General features: G+C 37.0%; 1 protein-coding gene across 2 annotated transcripts in view; it reads right to left on the reverse strand.

The window, feature by feature from the left end:
• Window positions 1–15135, reverse strand: part of LOC109107572 (CUB and sushi domain-containing protein 2-like) — a 273002-nt gene that overhangs the window by 101728 nt on the left and 156139 nt on the right. For both annotated transcript variants that reach the window (XM_042776949.1, XM_042776948.1), the window contains exons 12-21: window positions 14738–14850; window positions 9620–9802; window positions 8024–8350; window positions 6447–6641; window positions 5573–5711; window positions 4614–4801; window positions 2534–2722; window positions 2088–2204; window positions 570–785; window positions 293–481 (exon numbers count right to left, since the gene is read on the reverse strand). In XM_042776949.1, coding sequence (XP_042632883.1) covers window positions 293–481; window positions 570–785; window positions 2088–2204; window positions 2534–2722; window positions 4614–4801; window positions 5573–5711; window positions 6447–6641; window positions 8024–8350; window positions 9620–9802; window positions 14738–14850 — 1856 coding nt within the window. The remainder of the gene's footprint in view (window positions 1–292; window positions 482–569; window positions 786–2087; window positions 2205–2533; window positions 2723–4613; window positions 4802–5572; window positions 5712–6446; window positions 6642–8023; window positions 8351–9619; window positions 9803–14737; window positions 14851–15135) is intronic.

The raw sequence follows: 15135 nt of genomic DNA on the forward strand, positions 1-15135 counted from the left end.
TCTGGTCTCCAAGATACGTATATGCTGATATCTACCATTATATTAATGCTGATAAAGCATTAGATAGAATTTGGAGTTGGTGCTCTTTATTTATTTATTTTCTTCCAGATGGTGAGTCATAACCTTTTTCTTCCTGTCTGATATCAACCAGAACTCTGAAATGGGGGCTGCTTTAGCTTTTAACATTGTGATATGAAGTTTCAGCATATGTGTTTGCATGTCTGAGCATATGAGGGGAAATATGTGGTAGAATTTGCAAACAAATCAAAATGAAAAGCATGTGACCACCTACCAACACACCTTGGCAGAGGGGAACTCCAAACCCGCCGACGCCCCCCTAGACACACCACCCTCGCAGGCCCCTCGAGACGGTACCCCGGAAAACAGGAAAAGATAAGCGCATCCCCCACCCCGAACTGCAGCCCCTTACGAGTGCTGAAGGGGGGTACGCCAGGATCTTCACAAGGCTCCAGATCGTATTCTGAAGGGAACAGAAGAAGGATTGATATTTTGTAGCTTCTTATGTCATAAATGTCATGTAGTTTACGCTACTGTACAAAGGTCTCTACCTGAGAAAGTGATGTTAAAGCCCTCATAGGACACAGAGAAGTCTGAGAGGAAACGGATCTGAGCGGTGTAGTTGCCAAAAAGTCCAGCGCTGAGAGGGGGCGGCAGTGTAGACCCGGTCAATCTCCACAGGGGCTGAGAGAAACTACCATTTTCTGTGACTAAAAGGTGGTCGTGTGGACTCTCCAAATGAAAGGTGTGAAAGATAAACTGGACACCTGCGGAAATTGAGAGGAAGAGAAAAAACACTGGATATAGATATACTGCTTCAGTCACAAATACTGCAGGAAGACTTATGTCAAACCTTCAGATTTGCCCGGATTTCTGGTGCTAAAATTTGATCACAACAGACAAAAGGCACAAACAATGACTCTGTACTGAACACACAATGTAAACACTCACAGTGCAAGGTGGAAAAAGTATGTGAATCCCTGGGCTAATGATTTCTCAAAAAAGTTGGCTTCAGCTGTGTTCAATAAGTGAGGTGAGATTGAAGATGTTAGTCAAAGCAGCCCTGTACTATAAAAAAAGAAATGCTCAATTTTGGAGTTTTCTATTCAAAAGAAGCACCGCCTCATGTGAACTGCATCCCAAACAAAAGAGGTCTCTGAACGCCAAAGATTAAGGATTGTTGACTTGCATACAGCTAGAAAAGGTTCGAAAAGCATCTCTGAAAGCCTTGATGTTTATCAGTTGATGGCAAGACGAGCTCGGCTTTTCTTCCTGAGTGGGCGTCTAGCAAGAAGAATCCTAGAGTGTCAGCTCAAGACTTACAGAAATATCTGGAACATGCTAATATTTCTGTCAAGGTGATTATGCATAAAACACTAAACAAGAACAGTGGAAGAAGAAAAATTGCTGTGTGTGTGAAGTCCAGAAGAGCGTGTGGATGTTCCTTAGTGGATAGGTCAAACAAGAGGGAAAAGAAGACTTTGAAATTAAAGTATGGTGGTCCATCATGATTTTGCTTTAAAGTAGGTCACCCAAAAATAATGAAATTACAGTTGAACCACTGATGTCACAAGGAGTATTTTAACAATGTCCTTACTACCTTTCTGGTCCTTAAATGTGCTGTCAATGCAGGGACAGAAAGCTCTCGGATTTCATCAAAAATATCTTAACAAACAAAGGTCTTACGGGTTTAGAGCAGTTTTGGGTGAACTATCCCTTAAATGACTCTGGCCCTGAACTGCTTCTTATAAATGACAGAAAAAAATAACGCAGATTTGGTATGATTTCATGAGAGAGTGATTCATGCCGTAGTTGAACTGAACCAATTTTGTAAAGAGAAATGGTGCAGATTTCTCCTGACTGTTGTTCAGGTCTGATCTACAACTACAGAAACCATTTGGAGGAGACTGCAGTTGCCAAAAGGGAGTCAAGCAGTTAATAAATCCATACTTTTTCCATATCATACTGTTTACAATGTTTGTTCACAAAAGACATTATTGTCTGTGTTTCATTTAAAAAGACTGTCTATTCCTGTCAAAGGAAGGACCAGCTTCAAAAAGTGGCCTCACCTTTACCATGTGACGTCTCAATCATCCACGTACAGTTGAGGTTATGGGGGTAGAAGTCAGGAAACCCAGGGGACAGAATAGTGCCGCTGTTCCCCTGAATAAACCCGCCACAAAGTGCTAGAGGAACGAGAAAAAGATAAAGACTATTTGTCAAAACGCTGAGCACAATCCTACTGAAAGAAACTTTACAGGAAGTGCCCTTCTGAAGGACATCAACATATGGAGGCGAATAATTCCTATCATTACCCAAGGGGAAAAATCAATAATGGCCTTAAATATTCAAAGCCTTGTGGTACAGGAGAAGAGAGTGGAAAGGGAAGCTTCAAACCGTAAAGGCCCTTACAGTCTGGGAGCGATTATGTCATTTAAATAAATGACCTATCTCTAATGTGTCCTTTTCCCAGGCGGTGACCATTTTAGTAGGTACTGTATAGAGTGGACCGTACCATCACAGCTGGGCAGAGAGCGACTCCACTGGAAGTTAGGTTCACACTCAAGAGGCTCATGGTCACTGAGGGTGTATCCTGCTTCACAACTGAACGTCACTAGTGCCCCCACATAGAAATCATTGCCATGCCGCTGACCGTTGACTGGGATTCCAGGATCAACACAATGGTCAGACTGGAGCTGCAAGGCTTAAAGAGAAAATACACAAACATTAATGTGGAAAACAACCTATGATTACTCACTCAGGTGGCTTTTAAGGGCAGAAGTTTATTCTAAATGCATTAGAAACTTACTACTAACTACTAATGCTACAAATTAAAGTGTTACCATTTGACTTGGTTGGGACTATCTGTGCTTATGGATAGATAAATAAATAAATAAATATTAAGTTATTATTATTATTATTCTATGATATTATTCTATGATTCTATGATTAACTTCTATGAATTTAATGTTTTTTTTTCTGTGATAATATTAGGGATAAAGTCCTCTAAAATATTGATATTCTAACAGTTACAGGTTCTTTGACAGCACTTTCTGTTTGCGTTGATGTACTTAATAATTTAAGATGAACTGAGATTTTAAAGTGCCCCATTATGCCTTTTTAACTATTACCTTTCATGTAGTGTGTCATGTAGCTGTATGTGAACATAAACTATCTGCAAAGTTGTGACGCCGACAGTGCATGATAGATAAAGCTATTATCGGTCAAAAATAAAATAAAAAAAAAAAAGAGTTGATTTGCAATTGCTGAAACGAGTCGTCAGGAATTTGAATTTTATTCTGTTACGCCTCTACGTCATGAAGTAACACATTTGCATAATGTCCAACCATGTTTTAGGTCGCCAACTTGCCTGCACATCATTTCGAGAAGACACTGTTTCCTACGCTGTGAGAGAAAATTTGTTTGGTCACATCTCATAATTACCACAAACTCGTCAACACTTGACACTTACCACTGAGAAATGTCCTGCTCCAGTCGTGCTTGTGCATCAGACTCTTGTAAATCAACCACTTTAACCGTTTCATCATCAGACTCCAGCTCGAGTTGGTAAGTTGCAATCCATACAATCTTTTCTATATATTTGCTCCAGTCGTGCTTGTGAATCAGTCTCTTGTAGATTCTGCCAAGGTAACAGAGGCGTTTAGAGAGACTGCGCCATCTGACCAATCGCAGCACTGAGGGCTCACGGAAAGGAGGGGTTTAGGGAGACTGATTCTTTGAACTGCTTCGTATGAGTCGTTTATGAATCATTTAGATATGAGGTAAAAGTAAATCTATTTTCTGAGAAAACTAACATGTTTTTTGACCTTGCATGCATGTAAACCCGTTTTAAAAGACTCATAAAACAATATTAGCAACCTTAAAAATGGCATAATAGGGGCACTTTAAGAGAAACAACAAGAAAAGGTTACAAACATGAGTCATAACAGCCATTCTTTCAGTTCACAAAACGGAGCTGACAGAGCTAATTCGGCAGTCTCACATATATGAATGTGTGTACAGTGCAGTGTTGCTTGTGTCATGTGTTTGCGCATGACTGAAATCATCTCACAACATAATCACCATCCTATTATATCATTATTACAGGACCTGATTAAAATCACTGCATGTGGCTATTATTTATAACGATATTCATAGCTGCTCGTATTCACAGGTATCTGTGCTATCAGATCCTTGTAATTGCAGCCATGAAATGCATTGGAGAGAAGATAATATCAAGCTTTATCTAACTAGCATGCTTTGACTAAATTCTGAGCATTGTATGAAACTGTGGATCACACTTATCATGTGTCTTAATTTGAACAATGTAATTAATAGTTTTGTGATATTTTACCACGTGCATTCTCTAACCAAGTATGTTATTTAAGACTACTGAATAACATTGTGTAACTGTAATAATAAATTATAATGACGATAAAGCTGTTAAATCTGTAGCCAATTTAATTAGTGACATAAGGTCTGTTGTAAACATTCTTTGAACAGACTTTAAATTACAACATAAATACATATAGAAATAAGTATGTTACAAAAAATGGCTCGTTCCAGATCAAAAATACAATAGTAGATCATCATACTCTCATATCGGATACGAAAGCCAATGTCAGAGTGACTCTTGTCGGTGGTGAAGAGCAGGTACAGGAAGCTGGAGGTGCTGATGATGAACTGAGGGACCTGTGTTCCCTGATAACTGCCAATCAGAGGGGAAGAAGGATAGCGTCCGTCCCGTACCTCGAGAACATCGTAGTTAACCTCTGTCCGGAACCTGTGGATCAGAACAGTGCTATGCATCAGGATGGCAGCTTCACCACAAAGTGAGACCAAAATTAAGGACCAAGGATCCAAATTAACCACAAAATAATTCTAGGTGCTCTGTGTATGATGACACAAAACCTACTTACCTATCTATTTGTGCTGGACAATGTTTGAAACTTGCCTCCTTTAGCTTATTAATTAGCAAATAAAAATGAATTGTTGTGGAATGCCTCATTGGTAAATAGCTTTGGGTTTGGATGGTTTGGTTTGTATTGAAATAAACACTTTTGGATGCACACACACACACACACACACACACACACACACACACACTAAGCAAAACCAAAAAAAAAAAAAAAAAAAAAAAATAAACAATAAACATTGTACAATAATAATAATAATAAAACAATAATAAAAATATAATAATATCAATAACAAAAATCAATAAAACAAAAAAAAATAAAGCAGTGAATGCAGAGAAAAAAAATATCTTTTTTAAATAAATGTTTCAAATCAGATCAAAAATCAGAGAAAAAAAAATCAAAGCAGTGAAGTGCAAATATTAATACTGATTCAGAATGCATCCTTGTGATAGCTGGGGAAATGAATAGCCAGATACTCTTATTCCAAGTATATAGTGAACATCTGCAGTGCGTTAGTGACCTATTTATGAAATGATGATAACTAGTAGAATGAAAGATAGGAGGGGAAAATGTAACCGGGAGGCTTATTAAGAACAACATGACAGTTCAGAAAAGAGAAAGTGAAGCCTTGTACGTACTTGTCAAACATGATCTTAATAGGATATCCTGGCGGAGCCTCGATGATCCACTCACAATTGAGGGCTTCTTTATAAAGCTCAGGCCAGCCTGGGGACAGAATGATGCCACTAGAAGCCTTGAGGTTTCCACCACATGGAGCTAAAGAAAAGGAGAACATGACAAACAGGAAAAGATTAAAAAAAAATTAATTCCCAAATTTTAAGGCCAACGCTATTTTTTTTTCTTTTTTCACATTCTAGAAATAAACAGTAAATCACAGAAATCCAAAAAGATGGAAAGAAACCAGATGGAAAGAGCTAAATAAAAGTGAAAACTAAGGAAGTGAGGGCAGGAGTGTTCAAACATGAACTATTTTCTTCAAACAGTCCACTATATCAGCCCAGCTATAAACTTTAATGTATACACCTTCTTTCAAAAAATGTAATGTACAAAAAATCAGTTTTTTTTTTCCTCACCTTATTGACTGTTTTACCTAAAATGCAAAATCTAAAAGCAGAATGTGTTCAACAGCTGATGATCTCATCTTTTAACTGTGTACTGAAGGGCATCTATAAAAGGCACTGGTCAATAAATGGCATGTAAAATTATTTGTAGTATATAGCAATGCATTTCATTAAAGAAAGAGGATGTGTTTTTTGTCAGTAAGAATTCAGACAGTTAATACTTCTTGAGCACATTCCGAAAGTAAAGATTATGACTTTTTTATTATAACATTTCAGATTGTCTCTGAATGTACTTAAAGTACTTAATAACTGAACAAACTTTCTAAAAGTTCAGAAAAGTGCAAACAGAGTTGGAGTATATAATTTTGTTTTTGTTACAAGCAAACTTGTTAATTATGAAATCTGCATATTTATTAGAGAGAGGACAGACCTTCACAACGTGGCACAGCGTTGTCCCACACAACATTTCCATCTTTGAGAATGCAGGAGATGGTCTGAGAACCGTGGGTCTTCATAAACCCCTCCTCACACAGGAAAGAGATGGAGCTGCCAAGCTGTAGACTCTCACCAAACCGCTTTCCGTTTACTGGAACACCAGGGTCGGGACACTCGTTGTGCCGGAAAGCTGCAGGGGAAAAAACAACAACAGCATTGAGGCAAGAATATGAAATATGGAAGAGAACTGCATGCTATCTTCAACCTAAAAGGCAAAAAAGCTGGACACAGCTACAATAGCACTTTACTTATCGTATTTAACCATACAATTTGAAGTATATACTTCATTTTGCTAAAAAAAAGAAAAAAAGAAAGAAAAAGAAAATACAGTCCGTTTTCACGAATGGACAACTTCTACAAGGCCCCTTATAAATTAAAGTGGGAGTTTTCAATATGGCCACTGAACTGAAGCCTTTTCGGCTCATCGTTTCGGCTGTATAACTACCCTAATTCATTTTAGTTAGAACAAAATATTGATTTATGTGCCTCTTTAAGTTTCTTGCTTCAGTGGGAAGCTTGGAGCTACTCAGTACCCATCAATAGGACTTCAGAGGAGATGTATTACCAGCAGACAAAATCTTGCCAGAAAATCTGTTCATTCCTGGTACAGCATCGCACTAACAAAGCCAAGGTCATGGGCTTGATTCCGGGGAACACAAAAAAAAAAAAAAAAAAAAGAAAAAACAAAAAAAAAAAAACAAAAAAAAAAACCCACATTGTATAATTGTGGACAAAAGCTTATTCCAAATGCATATGTGGTAAGACACTTTCAATGTGAAGCTAACATTTTTAAAAGCTCTTATTGTGTTTCCCCTCATGCACTGGACATGAACTCCTTCCTCATAATAAACTTGGAGATTCAAAAAGGGTCTCAAACCCAATGATTGTGCATGTAATCCATCACCATCATATGCCAGCAAGCCCTTCGATGGTGTTTGTCGTCTCTTTAATTAACATGAATGATTGGAGCATCCCGCGCACTCCCCCAAAAACATATCGAATGGGGAGTCAAACCATGTGGGATCACCTCCAGACAGCTTCAATTAACTGTGGCTTTATTTAATTACATATGTATTTAGAAATAAATTCTAATTAAATCTGTGGCTCTTGTTATTCTTCCTCACATGGATACTTAAGCATCTATCAACTCTGCTGACATCCGCAATGCCTTGTGAATAGTGATTACTGAAGGACGACAGATATTCAGTCGTGAAATACAGACAATTCTCTCCTGAGGGGAAATAAAAACTTTCTTAATCTGTCTCATATAACAAGACAACTTCTGAGCTCTTTTAACTTCCAGAAACTTTTCAAATTTGGTGCATGCTACCACTGACTAAACATCTGAATGCTATTGTTATCTATTATACATTGACTTTTTGGTCTCTAACTTCAACGTGATGTTAGACTTAAAAGTATGAACAGGTTTGCCCAAAATAACTTGAATTAATTATTCATTTTTTACCACAGGAAATAAAAAGTCATGAATCTAGAGCTGTCTTTAAAACGTACTGGTGAAAGTGATGTTGAAGCCACGTTCTGTGTACGTATGATCAGTCAGAAACTCCAGCCTGGCCACGTGGCCGCTGGTAGTGATGGGTGATGGCAGCACATCTCCAGAAAAGGTGCCCAGAATTGGTGACTCTGCCTTGCCGCCGTCTTTAATGGACAGGAAGTCAAACTGTTTCTCCATGCTCAGGTCATTAAAGGCCAGGTTGATGCGGCTCTCGGGTTTGGCGATGATCAGCCACACGCAGTGCATATTGTTTCCATACTCCTGAGGGTAGTTTGGTGATAGCAGGACTCCAGATGGAGTTGTGAAGTTGAAGAAACACGAAACTGAGAAAAGGACAAAGAGATAAAACAAGCAACAGTTAAACACAGGAGGCGTCGTGCGTCAAACTGTGAGGCGAACTCGAGATTAAAACTGCCACTGAAGCTAAAATCAATTCACAATGCATAGGGAGGTCATTTGTTGTTGCTTAAACAATACAGCAAGACAGGAGAGGAAAAATTACAGCTTGGAGGATGTGCACAGTGTGATAGCAGCATCTGTAACTGCAACATTTAAGACCTTTCAGACCTTAACAACAGACATTTTATGAAAAGTCCCTTTCAGTCAATAGTTCTTAAAAGAACCATTCTTTTCTTAGTGGGAAGGACTTATTAATGATTTGAAGGACCTTTTCCACTATAAAGAACATTTTGTGCAACAGAAGGCTCTATGGATGCTAAATCTTCTTCATAGAACTTTTAATGGATACCATTAAAGAACCTCTATTTTTAATTAATGTCTCGTTTTTTGTTGAGAGGCTAAAATAATAGTGAATAAAAATGTGTACAGGTACGCTATGATCTCGCCTAGTGCAGAAGATAATCAGACTGAAGATGCTGTTGAGAAAGAGAATGCTTATCTGCTGGAAATATCCACAGGCATTAACTCATTTTCAGGATTTGGGACAAAGCTGAGAGGGCAATAAGCGTCACTAAATAGCCATGGGGAGAATGAAAATGAGCACAGTGGTGGACTGAAGACGAATCGTTATGATTCCACCTCATATGAATGACTTTGCTGTCTGAGCTAATAATAATGCCATAAAATAGCAGAAAACAAAGTTGTGAGTCAACTGCAATTCCACTGATGTAATGGGATGGTAGCCATTATAGTGACAAATGACTACGGTCTAGGGCAAATTGATGGTATTCATGAATCCAAATAATAGAGAAAGAACAATAATATCAAAACAAGTTGGACAAGCATTAACTGCCAAAAACATTGTATGTTATTACACTCAATGACTGCATTTTTACAAATGTCTCTTTATATTTTCCTGCTTCTCAAATATGCTGTTTTTCTATTCAGTTAAAATTTGTCAACTTCATTATAAGACCCTAATACAGTAAATAAAGCAACTAAATGTGTTAAACGAACTGTCGCTGTGGCTTTAACTTGAGTTATAGTTAATGATTTAATGGCTCAGCTAATGAGAGGAAGTATCGGTGGGGGCATACTGTGCTAAAGACAATAATAATGGTGCACTATATCCTCCAAGGTGCGATCATGTGGGTGTGGAAAGTAATGCATTTTGGGTAAGATCTGTCACTTACACACACAGCTTGGCTTCTTGGCTGACCACTGATTATTTTTCTGGCAGGTAATGTTCTTTTTTCCTACCAGCTCAAAGGCTGGAAGGCACTCAAAATATAGCTTGTCTCCATGTCGAAAGCCTGTGCCTTCCCTCTTGCCATAGGCTGGGATCCCAGGGTCTCCGCATCCACCCTGGTCAATTTCTGTAAAAATTAACATAAGCATGAGACATAGCTTATAACTTGGGACAGGGTACATTTTTGCAAATATTTGTTTCCATCAGGGATTTAATGGGAAAGAAACATCAAATGTAAGGTCAGTATTTCTGTATACTTTTTTGCTCATATTAATTATTTAATGATTCATTACATTAAACATTTATTTTTTCTTTCTCTTGCTATAATAAATAAACATTGTAACAAGCGCAGAAATGCACAACACACAAGTATTTGGTACTTGTATACATTAATAAATAATACATGAATAAATTATTTCCAGCAGTTTATTTGTAATTAATGGATTTTTCATTTTAATATAAAATACAGCATAAAACACTAATGCTAAGGAACATTAAAATGTTTATATTGTTTTCTATTTTAATATATTTTAAAATAATACATTCATTTGATGGCAAAGCTGAATTTTCAGTAGCCATTACTCCAGTCTTTAGTGTAACATACTTTAGAAATTATTCTAACATGCTGATTTGCTTCTCAAGAAACATTTCTTAAATCAATGTTAAAAACAGTTCTAAAAAAACAGTTTCTATATCATATCTGCTGGAATCAAAAGATTTTTCAATTAATCACACACACCTGTTCATAGTATATAAGCCTTATACTCTTTTGCGTCTTTCCAACTCACTCCATCTTACAGCAAAGCATATTCATGCAGGCTACCTCCATTGCTGCCCGGGCCCCAATGGAATCTGTAAATGGCTTGCTCTCCTAATGAATTGTCTTTTTTCACTCTGTTCCCTTGTACCCTCACCTGTCTCCATCTGTCAGGGCTCATTTAGAATCACAAGGCCAAAGCTAAAGAAAGAGGCCACTACTGAGAGAGAGATAGAGAGTGAGATATCTAGACCTTTTTTTTTTCACATTTTCTGTTCTGATTATATACATAGTTTTGTCATGAAACTCTAGATGGCGCAGATGGATAAATTCTAACTCAATCTGATATAATCACATCATCATTCACATGGCCAGTGGTTCTAGTTTCATCACCAGCCAACTGCTGCTCAACATTGAAATACTTGGCTAGTGCTTCCTGTAGCAGTTGCAGCGTGCTTCAGAAACCCTCCACCTTCCCCAGCTCCACCTGTATAGATCTGCTATGGCATAATTTCATGAATCTTATATATGCTGGGTTACTGTACATGTTATATGTGTAGCAGCAGTATTTCTTAAATGCTCACAGCAGCATGTCTGTGGATGTATTGGCAGTAGCAAGTCTCTACTTTAATACTTTAAATGGTGTTTTGGTGGTAGAAATTTTGTATTTTTATGATTTAATGTAGACATTGTACAATAAGTTAAATGGAGCTAACTAACAGTACTTTTATTGGTACACTATTAAAAATAAAGCTTCTTTATTAGCATCTATGGTTCCTATGGACTTAGCATGTTACTAAGTTATTATGCTCCAACATGAATAAAAATGCATAGTGTACACACAGATATTTGATTTAAAAAGGTGTTTCTCTAATGCCTAGGTTACTTTAACACAGCAGATGATGTATAAACATTTAGATGTGCCTTGCCGCCAACCTCTACATACTGCCACAGAAGGCAACATTTTTCCAGTTCTGGACAGGTGACAGGCCTCTACCTGGACTGAATTTCTATTCTTTATCTTGGGATTTACATCTTGAGTTTACTTCTGACCACATCAATCAGTTAAGGCAAGAAGATTGTGAGAGAAAATGTCTCCTGAGCTGACAAATATTACGCAGAAAGTCATCCCGGTGGGAGTATTTGTGTGCGTGATTCCTTAAGTGCCCCAGCTAACACTTTGTTACAGCTGTCTTCAGCTTCGTGACAAACAAACTGTCTCTGAGAGCTGACATGTGCACTTTCACATTTGTTATTTACCCATTTCAAATTTCCTATGATTTATTCATGTCACTTAGATTTTTTTATTTTTTAACTCTGAGAACACAGATGGAAGTCATTGACTTCCTAATGAATGATTACTGATAACACAGGAAGGCACAAGTGCAAATAAATCCATTCATCTTTACTCATCATACGAGTTAAGACCCACCCCCCACCCCCCAGCATGCACCTGGGGTCGGCAATAGGCCATGCTCCTTCTGTATTCAGCCCTATCGCAGTGTGTATAACAATTCAAATCCTTAAAATGCACTCTACAAGCAGAAGCAGCAGTGATACAGATATGCATGTGCACATATAAAATATTAAGCAGCATTTCTGTTTTCAACAGTGATAAAAATGTTTCTTGAGCACCAAATCAGCATATTAGAATGATTTCTGTAGGATCATGTGACACTTATGACTGGAGTAATGGCTGCTGAAAATAAAGTTGGCCATCACAGGAATAAATGACAGTTTTCAAAAACATTCAAATAGAAAATGGTTCTTACAAATTGTAAAAATATTTAACAACATTGCTGTTTTTACTGTATATTAAGCAGAACATTAAAGAAGGTTAACTGACTTCAGGAAGACAACAGTAAAATATTATAAACAACATTGACCTGAACACTTTCCTCAGCACACTACCATTCAACTTCTCTTTGGAGCTCTAGTTATGAGTTATATAAATGCAGAATATGCGTAGGAGAACAAAAATGAGTGAGAAAATAATAATCTTAAAGTGATATTTTAAATATGAATCTTCTAGTGTAGAGCAGAAGGAGATATGCCCCTGGCAAGCCTGCTTTCTGTGAGTCTTTTTTTTTCTTCTTGTTCTTTTTAATGGCTGAGATCAGATCGTAAATAAAAAATTTATAATAACGGAGTGTTTGTCATTAGTTATGATGCCCTGTATTTAATGGAGCGTCAAAGATGCTGGGATGTCCATTAGCCTCAGAGCAATATAACATGCTGACATGTGGTATGATTGACCAGCAAACCTTGACATCATCTAACTTTGTCTTGAAGATGAGGTAAACTCCCTAAACCCCTGCACGGGCCTCAAATCTAGGCCCCAGCTTATCAGAATTCTTGGCCAGAGACTGACTGGAGCCCATGACTGTTTTTTTTTCCTCCTCCCAATTACACAGCCTACTGTTGCAGCCATTAAAATTGTTTAGCATTGTTTTTAAAGGCAAAGTGGTTATATTTCTTTTAGTTTAGTTTGCCTGTGTGAGAGCTATGACATGAAAATTGGCCTGAAGCCCAGCCTTAGGGGTGTAAATAAGTCGGGGCCCCATCAGGCTCAGGCTGAAATGCAGGGCTCTAAAGCTCCCTGCTATTGTAAGCAATTTTGGATCAGAATATATTTACATATAGGCTTTATAAAGACAATGGAAATACAACAGTGATTTTTTTCTATTTGGTGGATTTTCTCAGCAAATATGGATATAAGTGATTAGTTTTGATTAATTGAATTAATTCATCACTATATCATGTACTAACATATGGATATTGCTTAAATCCAGCATTGTCTGCATTGACTTTCTGAACAATAATGCTTGAAAATCTGTAATATCTGAGATGCAATAATTTAGGGGTACATTTTGTCCCGCAGACAGGGAGGCAGAAGTTCAAAGAGAATCCTTAACTTAATTAAGTGTCTCTCATTGTTTTTATTATGTTGGGGGGTATGAACACTGCTCCACTTTCTTCTTCTGTTTCTTTTTTTCTTTTTTTTTTTGCAGTGGATAAAATGCATAAAAACTCCTTGAGGCTTATTGTGGATCTGACAGCAAATATCGGTTTGTAATTTATGAAATGTGCCAAAGTCCCCCATGTGCGGTGCAATTCTGAAAGAGGGCCAGGATGAAAGCTCTGGTGGCCTCGTTTCCAATCAGACATAGACTCTGAAAACTGAAAATTAGTAGCCACTCTTACATGATATCCCCCTGTCCCATGGCCCTCATTCCAGCAAGGTTAAACGATCACAGGCTGCTTTGATGCCCCTCACCACATGTGCAAAACTTATAATGGTGAAGCGAGAAATAGAAAATGAAAAGGAAATAAAAAAGAACAGGCTGTTCTCGTACTCTCAGTAGATACCTCAAAAGTGCGGCAAATAGCAGAAAGCTACAAGAAAATTGAGAAATTTGCTGAAAGGAAATCATAAGGTGTCACATTTGTCGAGCTATGTGTATAATATAACGTCTGCCAATGACATCATTAAAAAATGTCTGCTTCACTCTAAAAAATTACATGCAATTAGGAATAATTTAAACAAAGAATAAATAAGCATTCAAAGTCTTTTCATGGCCAGCCATCTGATTCATCTGAGATATTAGTGGTTATGGTGTTACAGAAATAGAGGAAGTAAAAAGAACAATTTGTTGATCATCACTGCAATAACAACTACTGTAAGATTCTTCAACTAAGAATACTCTATGACATGATAATTACCAAATGTACAATCACAATCCTCCAAAGCTATATGACATTTTTTTTTCTATAGATTTTTTTTTTTATTATTATTTAGCATTCTATAGAAAACATCTCTAGATGTTTTTATTAGGAATGTTATGTATTTTATTATTATTATTATTATTATTTTTTTTAGTTGTGTTTAATGTTTTTTTTTGTTTATTATTTTTTTTTATTTTTTTGTGTGATAGTGATATGAGATAGTGATATGTGATAGTTAATTAATAGTTTTATAGATATAAAAGTTTTATTTTTTTATTTTTCGATATAAACCAATATAATTATTAACAATCTTCCCTGTGTAAAATCATCAAATTATTATTATTATTATTATTATTATTATTTTTTTATTATTATTATTATTATTATTATTATTTATTTATTTATTTATTTTCTCTCCATACTAAATGTCAAAATATCTTCTTCTGTTTACAACAGAAGAAAGAAACTTATAGAAGTTTGGAAAAACTTGAGGGTGAGTATGATGACAATTATCATGTTTGGGTGAACTATCCCTTAAGATCGCTCTGAACCCAAATGGAAAGAATTTCCTTAACATACCTTCGTAAGAAACCTTAAAGCCGAGGGAGCCACTCGTGTCATCCGTTTTAAAATTAAGCCACATCTGATGGCTGGTACTGACCACCAGATCTGGAGTTGTAGTCCCAGACAACCTTAAATCAAAATAAGACAGACAAACATCATAAAACATGATAAATAAAACAGTGATTCTTCACTTTCGATATGCACGCTATCATTTGGCACCTCACAGGGAACATAGGGAGTTCCTTCATTCCCCCGGCACTAGCCTTCAGGGACCTGTGGGATTGGTCCATAAGGGCTTATGAGACCTGCTAATTAAGCACATTAGACCATCAGGGGACTCTCAGTAACCAGAGAGAAAGTGCCTAGGGACACCGGCCATTCAAAAGGAACACAAGCACTTGTACACCTCTGCC

This window comes from Cyprinus carpio, chromosome A19, assembly GCF_018340385.1.
Source record: "Cyprinus carpio isolate SPL01 chromosome A19, ASM1834038v1, whole genome shotgun sequence".
Lineage (NCBI taxonomy): Eukaryota > Metazoa > Chordata > Actinopteri > Cypriniformes > Cyprinidae > Cyprinus > Cyprinus carpio.